Source organism: Perca flavescens, chromosome 4, assembly GCF_004354835.1.
Source record: "Perca flavescens isolate YP-PL-M2 chromosome 4, PFLA_1.0, whole genome shotgun sequence".
Taxonomy (NCBI): Eukaryota; Metazoa; Chordata; class Actinopteri; order Perciformes; family Percidae; genus Perca; species Perca flavescens.
Genome location: NC_041334.1, coordinates 18,257,862 through 18,272,403, shown reverse-complemented (window position 1 = coordinate 18,272,403; position 14,542 = coordinate 18,257,862). Strand labels below are relative to the sequence as shown.

The 14,542-nt window shown below is 38.4% G+C and overlaps 1 protein-coding gene across 1 annotated transcript in view; it reads right to left on the bottom strand.

Annotated features, from left to right (window-relative positions):
- The window catches only part of necab3 (N-terminal EF-hand calcium binding protein 3), a 41,426-nt gene extending 27,933 nt beyond the window's left edge, over positions 1 to 13,493 (bottom strand). The window contains exons 1-2 of the mRNA XM_028576545.1: positions 13,223 to 13,493; positions 6,074 to 6,098 (exon numbers count right to left, since the gene is read on the bottom strand). Of these exons, the coding sequence (XP_028432346.1) occupies positions 6,074 to 6,098; positions 13,223 to 13,345 (148 nt within the window). The 5' untranslated portion in view covers positions 13,346 to 13,493. The remainder of the gene's footprint in view (positions 1 to 6,073; positions 6,099 to 13,222) is intronic.
- Positions 13,494 to 14,542: the final 1,049 nt, after the last annotated feature.

Below are 14,542 nucleotides of genomic sequence, written 5' to 3'. Positions count from 1 at the left end.
TGAATTTGTATTTCTGAGCCATCAAGGGTAATTTTTGGTTTCCATTATGCATGCTGGAGCAAGGACTGAAATGTGAGGCACAAGCAGAATATTATGTACATTTTTAAGGTGAAGGCCATGGCTCCATCTTTTCTTTGCCCACTTAAGCTTAAGTAAAAGTATACGGTTGATGTGTGCTTCAATAAAAGTCTATACTTCATATTCTTCATTTCAACCGTTCACTGAAAAACGTTCTAATGTAAAATACAAAAATGGAGCATGGAAGCAATGCACAAAAAACTATTTTAAACAATAATAAACAATAATAAGCACCATAAGCAAGGTAAGCATTGTCAAAGACAAAGAAGTGTGCTTCAGCTTGTTATATGTTTTAACCAATCACAAGAGCTGACTGCAGTGATTATTTGGTGCTAATTCAGCAAACTGCAATACAGCTGTTTATCCTGAGAATATGTATATAATATAATATAATATATATATATATATATATATATATATATATATATATATATATATATATATATATATATATTATATTATATTATATTATATTATATTATTTACAAATATTTCTCTATCATCAAATTGTCAAATTTTGTTGTGCTTTTTATATTTAGTTTTTTTTGTTTTACTTATATTTTGATGGCATCTGTAGTTGGTTTGTGGATCTGAGACTAAGGCTCCCTCCACATGTCTTTGTCTTCTCTCGCAGGGTTACAGTATATTTGAAACCCTAAACTAGACAGGCAGCAGTTATGCTCAGAAGTGACACTCTTGATAATCAGTTTGATGGACTACTGATGATGTACTGGCAGTCTCCTCTATTAACTCTGACAGTTCTGGGTTAAATGTCTTGGCTGCAACAAATACACAAGCCTGGACCTCTGTGTGTTTTTACTTCTTCCTCTTACTCTTCTATTATTAGTTTTATGATAATGAGAAAATCTATTCAGAGTTGATTGCAAGGACCCCATATGAGGTCACTTGATGCTGAAAGGGTGGAGAGAGTTTTCTAAAATTTACATATTGATATACATGAACATTTTGCCACTTCCTGACCCAAACCTGCCATGGATCATAACTAATCATAAACTCTCTCTGTCCCTCACAGCTTGCATATGCTCAGATAATATGATATGCTGTTGTATTTGAAACTCTATTTGTCTTAAATGTATCACTTCAATTATTCATCCTCTTACAGTCCTATCAGAGCAGCCGCAACATTCAGTTACTAAACAGATTTGGAACCCAAACACGAGCTGATGCCTCTGAATTAATAAATGATTCATACATGGCCCAACGGCATATATGCAGCACACATGGGTTCTATGAGTAGATCACAGTTTCCAAAAACACTCATAGCATACACATTATGTATACTATGAACAACTTATAAAGCATTGCGCCTGTCACATTCCTAGTTAATGTGAAGCTATTCCTGGAACACTTTCAGAGAACAAAACAAGTTTCCTTGAGAATAACTTAATCATGGTCTGCAAATGAATAAGTTCTCTGCATCAGCAAATGGTGTTGACCCTGTTTTAACAGAAACAGGAGCTCTATGAATAAACACAATACCTGTGTATGTCTTGTTCACTTGAAATCAGACTTTCATATTACTATCATTTTAATTTGTTTATGTAATCTGATGCTGTTTTTCAAAATATAATATATCATATGAAACCAGACGACCTAAGACATCTAGTGGTACCAACTATGGCATGCTAGCTTCGAGGCTAAATAACGCTCCAAACTTAGGCAGGATTGCAGGAATTGGGTCTGACTGGAAAGATCAGACTCTTGTGGATTCAATGAGCTTAATCATATTCATGTGTGATGATGTAGTAGTAAGTGAGACCATTTTTTGGAACTTGTGTCACTGTATAAAATGACATGTTGTGACCCGATAATCACAGCCTCCTGAAACTAGGTTTCAAGATTAGTAATGCTGTTTACATCAAATTCCTACCCGGATGTCACCTAAAACTAGTAACATAAATGTTTGGCTCTCTTTAGGTGGCAGAAGTGGAAAGGAGTCATCCTCAACATTTGTTGTATTTTGGTTTCACAATGATGAAGACAGTTATAAATAATATATTATAAATAATATAAAATAGGATGTAGTCTCTACGCGTGATTTTTTTCACCGACCCCTCTAGGTTTGGGCTGAGCCCTGAATGTTTACAACATCTTGCTCCGCCCCTGGTGATATTCTCCTTTGAATGGAACAAAAATCAAAGCAGTTAAAGCACTCATACAGCACATTTGCCGCACAGGAAATTCTATTATTACAGCAAAATAAAAGTAGCTATACATCATACTGTAGGTTGAGTCAAAAGTCATATTCGCACTGCTTTTTAATACTAATATCACAAAGAATTTCAAGGTCATAAAAATGTTTTCATAGAAAAAGTAAGGCTGGTGAAATGTGCTGATTCTGCAACACAGCAGGACGCAGACAGCTAGTGTGGGGCTTTTTCTTCTTAAAAAAAGAGTCTGTATACTGAAAACAAAGTGCTCACAAGACCAGAGTAAACAAGAACCAAATGAGCAAGCGAGGAAGTCCTGTAAAGTAGGGCACAAAGTAGGCCGCACTCTTATCTCTCCAAAGGTTAGTCCCATTGCAGCCTCTCCTAAGTGGTTTATAAATTCCCATGAATGCATCACAACTTCAAAAGCAACTAGCATTGCTGGAGAGAGTTGGGTCTTGTTTCTTCATGGCAAACTCATATGCACTACTGTATACCCAAACCATTTCAGATTCTGGTATTCTTAGTATCAATGCTTTACTTAGGATTTGTTCCACCAGGCCAACTGTGAGGAAAGCTGTGATATAAGCTTCCTTCTAGCTTCTATATCCTAATTTAAGTCTCTGTGCTGCTTTTAGATTGCACTGCGTCTCGATTCTCCACCTCACTAATGGTTGGAAGCTCAATGGTCTTTTCCTCCACATTGGAGAAGATGTCAGGTGTGAGGGGAGTGAGGTTCATTAACAGCTGAAAACAAAAAGAGGACATGATCTCATCACACTTGAAGGTATTTTCTATATTTATGGGAAATTAAAATCTGGATAAGGAAGACAAACATTTCCCAGTTCTAATTTGAAGTTTTGTTTTGATTTACTTGTTTTTTAAACCGAAACTTTAAGCTGCTATCCATAACAATTTCAAACAAGATTGCTGATCTGTGACCATTTTGCCAATTAGTTTATGGCAGTTGGGGTTGCGTAAGATGGCTAATTATTCTCAAGATTGCATGCATGGGTAATAGTCTCAAACCTTTAAAGCATATGCTTGGACTACAAAAAGTCATGAACCAAAACTGAGTTTGACTTATTTACAGCCTGCTCTTATCTTAAAAAAAAACAAACATGCCAACTCAAGGTTGACTTACTAGCTTTTTACACAGCTTTCAACTGTATCCATCTTCTTAATTGGAAGGAGTTTGCTCAGTTGCTCAGATTAAGGTACACAAGTTTACAGAAAACAAGAGGCAGGCAAGGGTTAGGAAACAGATTTCAGATGACAGAGGTTAGCAAACACCCTATATCCTTAGGTCCTCACAGCGTGACATGGTTAGAAGCTTTAGAACAAGTGGATAAGAGAACATTCTGTCTAGATTGTTTTGTCAAACTACAATTTCCAAGAAGATAAGATAATTGATAGTTTTTTAGCCAATTGAGGGCAGCAAAACAACCTGCTAACACAACAGTTACGTTTTGCGTTGTTCTGCTGAATTTGTTCGCAAGTAAGTACCTTACACATCTTTCAGGCACAGAGCAACATTAGCATTAATTTGGAGTCGTGTTTCTGTCCACCTGACAAATATAAGTCCAATATTCACTCCTTTTAGCTCTGGTCTGGTCTCCACAAACCTCTGAGGGATATATCCAGTAGTTTATCTGCTAATCGCTGTTCACCAGTTAGTCACTAACTTTGTCTGCCTGTTGTTTGGTGCTGGGCAGGTAGCAAAACAGCTGAAAGATGCTAAAACACTCTGTAGAGCTGAGTGGTCCTTAAAGTGCTACAGATGAAACACCTACTTAGCTAGCATGTCGAAATATCCATGAACAAATTCAATGTGCTGATATGAACATGTTTCAGTTGAAAAATATAGTACATGGACCTTGAGTTGGGATTGTTTTGTCATACTACTCATATTAGAATGTTTCTTGTTTCCTTAGAGTTAGGGTTAGGGTTTTTAAAGACATTTCTACCATTGTGCAGTATGCTCAGTCAGACATACAGTACATCTTTTAAATGATCAACACAGTCTCACTCCCATCGCGTCAAAAAGCGACCCTTTGTCAGGTGACTTTGGCATTTGTTATTGATGCAAAAAGTCTCCTTTAGCGTCATATTTAGACACACTTGGTCTGGACTCTTGCCTTCACTTTTTGACACTCTGGGTCAAGACGTACATTGAACCGACATGCGGCACAATTAGGTTTAGGAAAAGATCGTTGGTGGGGTTACAAAATGTATGTCTCAGTGACACGGGACAAGAATGGCACACAAACCCTGGTCTCTTGGATGTTGTTTGACCCATCCACCACCCCAACCAACTTCCTTATGCGGAATTTAGTTCTTTCATACTACTCAGTACCGTTGTCGCTCTTAATACTACGTCATCTTACAGCGCTGCGGTCGAGCTGCTGCTCTGCCCAGTGTGTCCGGTACAGATGCTAAGGGGTGATTTTGGCGTTGGTATCCGACGCTGAGAGCCACTGACCAAGCGTCCGTATTTTACGAGTTGGGAGTGAGAACCGGTTGAAATAAAATACCGGTTTATTATTTAAAGCATTCTACTGCTATGGACCTCATCTTTATTTTGTTGATATTACATACTCAGTCTAATCCCAGTGGTGTTTATTACTGAAAGATAAAGAGCAGTGAATGTGCGCAGTATATTTCCTTTGTGTTTTCCTTTTATAGTAACACTCCTCTTTCCCTCTCCCCACCATCCGTTCTCCATGGATAGTTCAGTGATGACTGTCTTCGAGCTCATTATAAAAAAAAAATCCAACAGAGAATACATTTGGCCGTAAGCCACAGAACAATCTATCACACAGAAGACTCAACATAGCGAAGGTTAAGAGCTGTAGAGAAGTAATTGCTGTTTGAAAGCATGCTGATTACAGCCCCTGTGAACGCAACAATGTCCAGTTGATCTCCACTCTTTGTTGATTTGTTTTATGACATCTTATTTCATCTGTTGTTAGGCAGAAATTAACATGTTTTTTGTCTGGGAGTGTCAGAGGCAAGGAGGACCGTTATTATGCAATATTATGTTTTATACAATAGTACAAAGCTTAATGTGCTAGAGTTTATTTTTAGAAGTTTTTTACCTAGGTAGGATTTCATAATAAAAATGAGCTGAAAACATGGGATCATTTTGTGCCATCACGGCAAGATAGTTTCAACACAGAAAAACTCTAAAGCAATGACACAAGTATTTTCTTTCAACAGTAACTGTTTTAGTCCACAATTTATCCTCACACACAAGAGACGTGGCTCATTCATCTGTTTTTTGAGATTTACAATATGAGATCACTGTTTTGGATTGACAACCAAACATTGCACAAACTGTATATGCCATTACTTACACTTACCTTATTATTAGCAGCGGACACACATGAATTTAAGGAATTTGTGTGAAATTACTGAAATGCATAGCCTACCTGCCAGCATGGGTGTATGTGTGTATACATTTCTGAGGATGAGGAGTAACCTTGTTTGCTAATAAAGACATATTATCACCAGCTCACTGCTAAAAAAATAACTTGGTCCAACCATGACTCACATTCATTTATAACACCCATTCATCTGTGTTGACAATGACAGAGAGGTGCTTAATTTTGTGTGACAAGTTCTTCCACTCGTGGCTATAATACAGCATCTTAGCATAAATTTAATTGGGCGGAGAAACTTGTTGATGCATGAGGAGGAAAGCAGCTTCACTTAAAGAGTCATACATGCAAATCCTTTTTTTCTCCACCCAGATTGTGTAAGGCATAATAACAAGTGGAAGAATGTGGGGAAACAATAAGCATGCATTGTGACAAATTACTCACCATTTTTGTCTGCTCTGCGGAAAATCTGAAAAACAAAAATGGGGGAGGACATGGTTATTACCTCTAGCCGAGCATCACTAAAGGGGTTCTTGTGGTACACAAGTACAGGTTAGAAAGAATGATAGTAATTTGTCAGAAACACAATAGGATGTTTGACTGCTGTTGACGGTTCATTTGAAACATGCTAATACGGTCATTCACAAAGGCTGTTATACTCTGTATGCATGAGTGATGTTAGGTTGAATGACAATTCAAAGTATGTGTCAGTTGTAAAATAGCTTCAACAATTATCACTTCTGTAGTAAATATTAATTTTAGAACTGTAAGGCCATCGAGTGCAAAGAGGCTCAACAGTCATTATCTTGCAGGCTCCTCAGTCTGATAAACTGCTAAGGAGAAAAGCTAAATGTATTGAGATGTATTATTATTTCATGTTTAATGCTCATTTGTTCTATTTGTTTGAATGTCATATGTGTTTTATTTAATTGTATTGTGTTGTGTGTAACGTGATATTGTTTGTATTGACTGTTTTATTAATGTAGTCATAGTCGGTTTTATAAACGTGTATACTGTATTTTTTTTTATATTGAAGAGAGATCGATGTAATTGCTGCCAATGATTTGGATGGGGATCCAAATAAATAATTAACAGAGGAGCAATGGTGTGGCTCCTCTGCTAACGGTTTATTAACAGCTGAGTCATCAATAAGTCATTCATCATCAATTTTGCCATTCATCATCAAGGCAAGGCAATTTATTTATATATCACACAAAGGCAATTCAAAGTGCTTAACATAAGCATAAAATACAAAGCAAATAAAACAGAAAATTCAACAATTATTAAAGCTGCAAGAGAGTATTGAGCGGGCCCTCACAGGTTCCCGCATGTCAAGGGTGCCTGCGGGATGCCGGTCGACACGTTGTGTGTACCACACCATGTACATTTCATGTAAATTGGATGATCTTTGTCACACAACGCTGACTTCCTATTACAAGTAGGTGGCTCTATGACTATAACTCAATATCAGGCCTGGACCTTTATTAAGCATGAAAAATTTCGAGCAGATTGGACAATGACAACTTCCTTTCTCACAAACCAAAAAAAGTGGGAGTTTTAAGCCTTGATTTAAAAGATTTTAAAAGATCAATTATGGCATAGTGTAGAATCAGGCAGGAAAATGAGGCCAGCTGATATCACTGAACAGAGTAGTCTATTTAATAGACTGACTCCAAGAATTAGTCACTGCTGCTGCTGCTTTTTGCTTCTGTTGCAGCTAACTGTATTCAGTGGCCAGTTGCTACAACTGCAAGTTAAAACACAACACCCACCACTCCAGGCTTCACACATATGGGATTCAACAGACCATTTTCACTGCAGACAACATGTCATAGAAGGAAAAGCACAGGTGCAATTTTTAAAGATACCTGAATTACAGATAAAGGTACCATTCCACCATATATGCTGGCTCATTTACTGGTACGCTTAAATTAAACAGAGCCATCATTGGTGTTATTAATTACACCTGTGCGTTTCCTTTTATGACAAGTCTAAAAACCTGCAGTGAAAAAGGCCTACTTAAGCTATTGCTGCTGTTGTTGCAATAAAAGCAAAACATCTGTTATGAACTCCACAAAGCTCTTTTTATATGGCACATATAATACTGTTCAAATATGGTGAGGTTGGATGAAGGATGAATGCAGAATAATAGCTGACTTTTATGCATAGCCAAAACAATGTTTATTTTTTATTTATTTTTTAATGATTATTGATTAATGATTATTGATGTTGATTGTATGACTGTTCTGGATTTGTCAGCGGTTATTGTACTAATTGTCATGGAGATTTACAGTGTGTTGGATAATAAAAAAACTATTGTTAACGGAGGCTTAACCATTCACAACCACTCATGGCAGCAACTCTACAACACAGCCTTGCTTCAGGGCTGGTGATATTAAACTTGTTTGACACAGATCAGCTGAAATCAACAATAGAATGACTTCAGTAGGATGTGTGACTAACACTGGGAAAGCAATTTGTTCACTGACATGAACAAGACACAAGGGCATTCAAAATGACTTATGGCTGCCCAAATGAGGGGTGGTAGTCAACTACGGGCAGCCTTGAAAACGGGCTGCCTCTTGGATGAGAAAGGAAAATTCCAGTTTCCAATTCCAGGCCAGAACATCAATGCACAGCATCTATCTATAAATTGCAGGACTGTCTGTCTGTCTGTCTGTCTGTCTGTCTGTCTGTCTGTCTGTCTGTCTGTTATGCGCATATCTCTCGAACCGTTAGTCCGATGGATTTCAAACTTGACAGGTGTCTTACTACAGGCACGAGTAAGTGCCAAGTTTGACGTTGTTTGGATTAGAAATGCTGGCCACTCCCCCTCTCACACTGAGGACCAGAGACAGAGAGCAGCGGAGCTCTGGGAGCTAAAATGTGACATACACCTCAGTCCCACAAAAATGTGATCTTTGACTTTGAATAAACAAACGACAATTCCCGAATTGAAGGATTTCAGAATCCCACACATGCAAAGCATAGCCAGCTACAGACAAGTGGCAGCGAGATGTATCTGTATATTTGTGTCCGTGTTTGGGGGGAAGGTAACCTGCACATCACACGCAGACGTCACATGCAGAACGCTTTACAACAGTGGGGGGACTCTTTGTCATCAGACTCACCCTGGGTCAGGTTAATTAAGTCTAGGCCTACTGCTAATTTACAACAAATCCAAATCCATACTTCACCGTTAACCGTCAAGCCACTAAACCTGTATGGAAATGAGCACCTCTGCTGAAGTGTTACATTTGTTAACAATCATACAACACAAGACGTGTCTCTCTCTCTCTCTCTGCCACGGTCCAGTTCTGGAGGTTCATGAATGCAGATATGTGCTGATTAGCTCTCATAACGGGCCGGATGGTTAGCACACTGACATGAGTCCATGAGGCTAATGTCTGATTACTCCACATTACTTCTGAATCTGCCCCGTACTCTGTCAGGTAAATACAGTAGTACAATGTCTTCCTCTGATGTAGACGTAGCCTACACGGTAAGTCAGTAGTATCTTAGTTACCGTTCCAAACAGGCACATTTTCAACGGGCACTGCACTAGTGATTTTAAAAGACGTAGATGCAGATCAAAGATCAAAGAAAGAAAAATAGAATCTATTACTCCAGTATGTTATTGTCGTTCACTAGCTTCAATTCTGAGATCTGACGACAAGGCAGGATCAAGGACCACAGATTGCACTGGGCAACCACACAAATAATCAGACAGGTTTTAAATAAGTCCCCAAGGTAACCATAATCACCAAACCACTTATCTAGACTGAAAACAAAGGTTAGTGCCCTCAAAATGTCAATTATATAATCATCCATTGAATTGTTAAATCGACACAACATGCACATGCATGCACACTCAACTAAAGTATGGTGGATCAAAGCTGGAGTAGTTTGAAGTAGCTCTTGAAAATAAAATAGATGTTTACAGTTGACAGTTTGGGTGACAGTTCTAACAATCAGCTTTGTTTTCATGTCCAATATGTGGGTTAGATAATTGGACTAAACTGGGAAAAACATGCTCCATAAATCACTGTCAACTGGAGTCCCTGTGACCCAATGTAGCAACAAAATTAGCTGGTGACTAAAATGTTATCAATGGCCGAAAATAAGAGGATGAAAGTCTCTACTGTGCGCAGAGATGTCTTTCAAGAAGTTAAGATTTGCAATACAAAAATTAAGTTCGTATGGAGAGAACAGAATCTGATACTGAATCGCTACAATTTAAACTTTATCCTTTTTAATTAATTCAGCAAACACCATATTTCTTAAACCAGCAGTTTAAGACTATGACAAATGCAAATTTCTGCAATTCAAATAAAACACTGGCACTATAATTTGTTTAAGAATCGATTTCCATAAGCAGCACAGTTATGAACCAGAGGACCAAAATACAATACAATATATCAATACATCTAACTTCATCATTCATATATTTTGCAAAGAAGCCATGCAGTGAAAATGAAAAAAAAAATGTGATCTGTTCTATTCTATCGATTCTTTTCCCCTCCCTCAGTTTGTTGTTACCATTGTTAGCGGTCAGGACTGACATGCTTGTCAGCTTTGACCTACAGGTTATTAATAACAACAGAACCTGTCCCGCACTTTCATTTTCCAGAGGTCAATAAGCTGAAGGTCTGCACTTCTGTCCTCAGTCTGTCAATGTCTGTCTCTCCACAGCTTCAAGTCTGGCAAATAACAAGAGCCATGTCATTTCAACCCACTTCACAACACACTCATTGCTCGCTTTTGATTCATCTGTCTAGACTTAAAGGTGACTGGAAAGCTGCAAATTACTGTCTGTGTTATTTGATAAAGTGAAATGCTGCTTTTTATAGCATGATGACAGGACATTCTGAGCCATCAACCCTCTCACATGAACAAGAAATTCATATTCTACCTGCTGGTATAAGACTTGCTTTAGGCTTCTGTACATTACAGTAAATCTCCTTTTCCCATCTCAGTCAGCAGTCTTTTTATTTTCCTCCCTCTGAACTGTAACACATCTAAGTCACCCCCCTCTTCCTGCTTTATTCAATGAAGAACAGTTACAGACAGTACGGTAAAAGTTGTTTGTTGTTCGGCTTTGTTTTTTAGGCTCTCCAGTGTCAGGAGAAGATAATGCATCATTTAAGTCCAGAAAAGGTCAGACCTGCGCGCTGCTGTTCTGATGTCATGTGGCAGATGTTGAGACAGTGGGTTCTCTTAGGCTCTGCTGACACACTGTTTTGTGCCGGGCTTAGATATGTTTGAGATAGAGGAAACCAGAGCACATGATAATATTTTATTGAGTATGTTCTATGTGCCGTTTTCCTTGGGGATTCTTAGTGATTCACTAAGATGTGTATTTCTTTCTGTTTCCTCGAATCCTCACGTGCCATGCTTATTTATTTTTTTGTTTTTTCTCTAGCTCAAAAACAGCAAACAAAGAGCAGATGGAGAAAAGTTGAACATCAAGAGAGGGAGGACTGTGATGTGAGAGAGAGAGAGAGAGAGAGAGTAAGAGAGAGAGAGAATCAGAGAGAGTGCTAGTGATGGATTAAGTCTCAGAAATGCAAAACCGTGGGATGCGCAAAACAAAGACATTAGAAAAGCATCACCTCCGACCATCATCAGCCTTATTAAATATCCCTGGCCTTTGAACGGAAAATTCTTTTGAGGCATGGCTTTGTCCGTCCTTCTAGGAATGTGAGTCAAATACTGTGAATCTCTGCTTCTTTAACATTTACTGACTGGCTCATTATCATGTGAAAACGACTCAATATCAACCCACTATTGATGTATTGATCTCTCTGTTTGTAGCATGTTTTTTATTTTATTTTTATTTATTTTTTAAGTAAATTGGTCTGATTACTACAAAGAATTCAAATACGTTTTACCCCATCTATTTAGTAATCAGGTGTTATTGTTTTTGTATAATCTCCAGTAGACTATTGAAAATCAATGTGTACTGCAATAATAAAGTTAATCCACCGGCATTATCTCTGAAAATCTATCGCCGTTGATCTTCACATAACCTTTGCTCCAGACACACACAATCTTTATTCTTGTTTTTAGGCTTATTAGCTGACCAGCTGACTTTATTGAGCTTATTTCACACTGTGAGGGCTGGTGGAAATACCTTTTAAATACGCTACCATATTCTAAAGTCAAACTCTGTCTGCTGAAATAATTGGGGAAGCTACAGGCAGAATAAGATGTCTAAAATCCTTCTCCTTCACCAAATAAGAATGGAAAAACAAAACAAAAATTAGGTAAAAAGACACAATGAACAAATAAGCATGACAATCGAAACTAAGACAGCATGTCCTTGTCTTGCAGATTACTTAGTATTTCTAGACACCATAATCTCTGACACTGGCTGTTATAGGCAATTCAAACACAGTTATGTTTTTGAGCCTGGAACCATAAAGCAGAGTGTGTTTGTGCTTCATCAACAGAGAAAACTCAAGGATGAAGATCTACGTTCACACTGCACATTTTTATATGTGGCCCTTATCAGATTCCAGCGTGAACTGGTTACAGTCTTGAATAAGCGGCATGCACAAAAGAACAATACAACAAAAAGATCAGATTCCATGTGGTTTGTGTTGTTCACACTGTTATGGAAAAAAGAAAAAGATCTGAGTCACATATGAGTAAAAAGCCACTTTTGCCTGGAGTGTGAACATAGCCTAAATGTGGAGGCACTTTGGTGCAGCACCCCGTTCAGGGACAGTTTGCACGGATGCAGTGACAATTCTGTCATGTGAGTAATGTGTCCGTTTTTAGACAAGGCTGCCTGGGTACTGTAATCGTGACGGAGAAAGATGTCAGTAAGGGAAAGCTTAGATTTGGACACATCATTGGCCTACTAACCCAGAACATGTCAGTATGTGATGGATGAATAATGAATAACTGTGTTGATGGATAGTTTCTGTTGCAGTGCTGCAGGTTAATTAGGCAGTGGGTGTTGTTGATTTAAACTCCAATTGGGGTAGTCTGTGTGCATATTTGTGCGTGTGTGTGTGTGTGTGTGTGTGTGTGTGTGTGTGTGTGTGTGTGTGTGTGTGTGTGTGTGTGTGTGTGTGTGTGTGTTGCTGCATAAAGCTTTGAAAACCCAGAGGTGTTTGTACAGTACGTGTGTGTGCAACAAAAAGAGGAGAACCCCCCAGCAGTTCCTGAACCTGTCCGACTGTGAGAGCTTAATTTATCATGCAGAGGCAGCAGCTGCAGCTCTTCCTACTTTCCTCTGGCACACACACACACACACACACACACACACACACACACACACACACACACACACACACACACACACACATACAGCCTGACACCATCTTTGGGTGTGTAATGCAAGATACAAGAGAAAAACATTTAAACAAAAAAGAGTCAAAATTAGAACACTGCTATTGATTAGTCATATAGGCTATTCATCCACTCTTTATGATTTTATGCAGTTGAAATGTATTCGGATTTTTACAGTTCATTTGACAAGACACTGAGAGTACTTGCAAGATCAACAATAGCTGTAATACTTTGATAGAATACAAACACCACTTTTCATGGTGATGTATAGAGTAAGAGAGTCAATGCACTCACATCATGAAAGATAGTAAGCCCTTGTCCGGCGCTGTGCTGCGGCTGCTGATGCTGCTGAGCCCGGAGATGCTTCTGTTTGGCCGACTGCAGGCACATAGTGATCATCTCCGTACAAGCCAGCATCTTTGAAACGCGTCGAGAAACACCGTGGTCGGGCGGATCGCTCGTTGAAGGGGAAAGCTTGAAGTAAAGTAGCAGTAGTCTGGAGGAGAGGCAGGATGCAGGTGTGACAGATACCAAGTGAAGGCGGAGCAGGCGGGGACTCGGAGATGCTCTGCAACTTTGTGATGGTGCGCTGCTGAGCAGAGGCTGCCTGCCCCCTCCTGCTGGAGCCGCAGTGATTGGCTCGTTTACCTGCGCCGTGCATCGGGATCACAGTGTTACTTCATCAGGACCACATGCTGCTTATAGCCTCCGATAACGTTTGGTTTATCTGTGTTTTCCGTCAATGCATGGAACACAAGCAGGCTAATCCTATATTCAAAAGCACAAACTTCGGAATCAGAACTATAACCCTTTATGTGAATATTGTGATGCAGGGAGAGATCATTTAGGCCTAATAATGTTAGTTATTACTGTAACATACATAGGTTATTAACACTAATGATGCAATTAGTTTTTTCTTATGTTGTGTTCTTATTTAGGGGGTCAAATATACAGTCAGATTAAAATTTACATTGAATGTAAAGTTTAACGTGAAGATTTTGATGCATGCCTGTCAGAAACAACTTTGAGCTGTAAAATTCAACAAGACCAAATTTATCAGACACTGCCATCTACTGGATATTGGAAGTCATTGTTTTGACATTTTTCTTTTCTTTTTTTATAGTCTATTATAATCGATTATATTCCAATACATTGGCTATTGTATTGCATGCAGGTTTATAAAACGACGGTGTGAGATAGGCTACCTACTTAAAGGACATAATTCATTAATGTTTATACTATTTAAAATCAAAATAATAAAAACCGTTAAGTCGAGGGGCGGAGCATAGCGATTCCAAGCGACCCTTTTAGATGTCCTCTTCCTTTCAAAACTATCCAGTTAGGAATATTCTAAAAGGACAAAAGAATTGAATTCTTCGTTAATAATGTTATAATAATAATGACATTTTGTACACAATTGGTTTGAAAAAAATCTCAACAAATGTATAAAAAAGGTCAAATAGTGCCCAGGACAGAAAACTATGTACACTTGTGTCTGAATTTAACTTTTATATAATTATACTACTACTATTTTTTGTTATTCTTTAATGTACTATTTCGATACTTCAACCTTGTTTTTTATTTACTATGGCCATCATTCACTGACGTTTTATT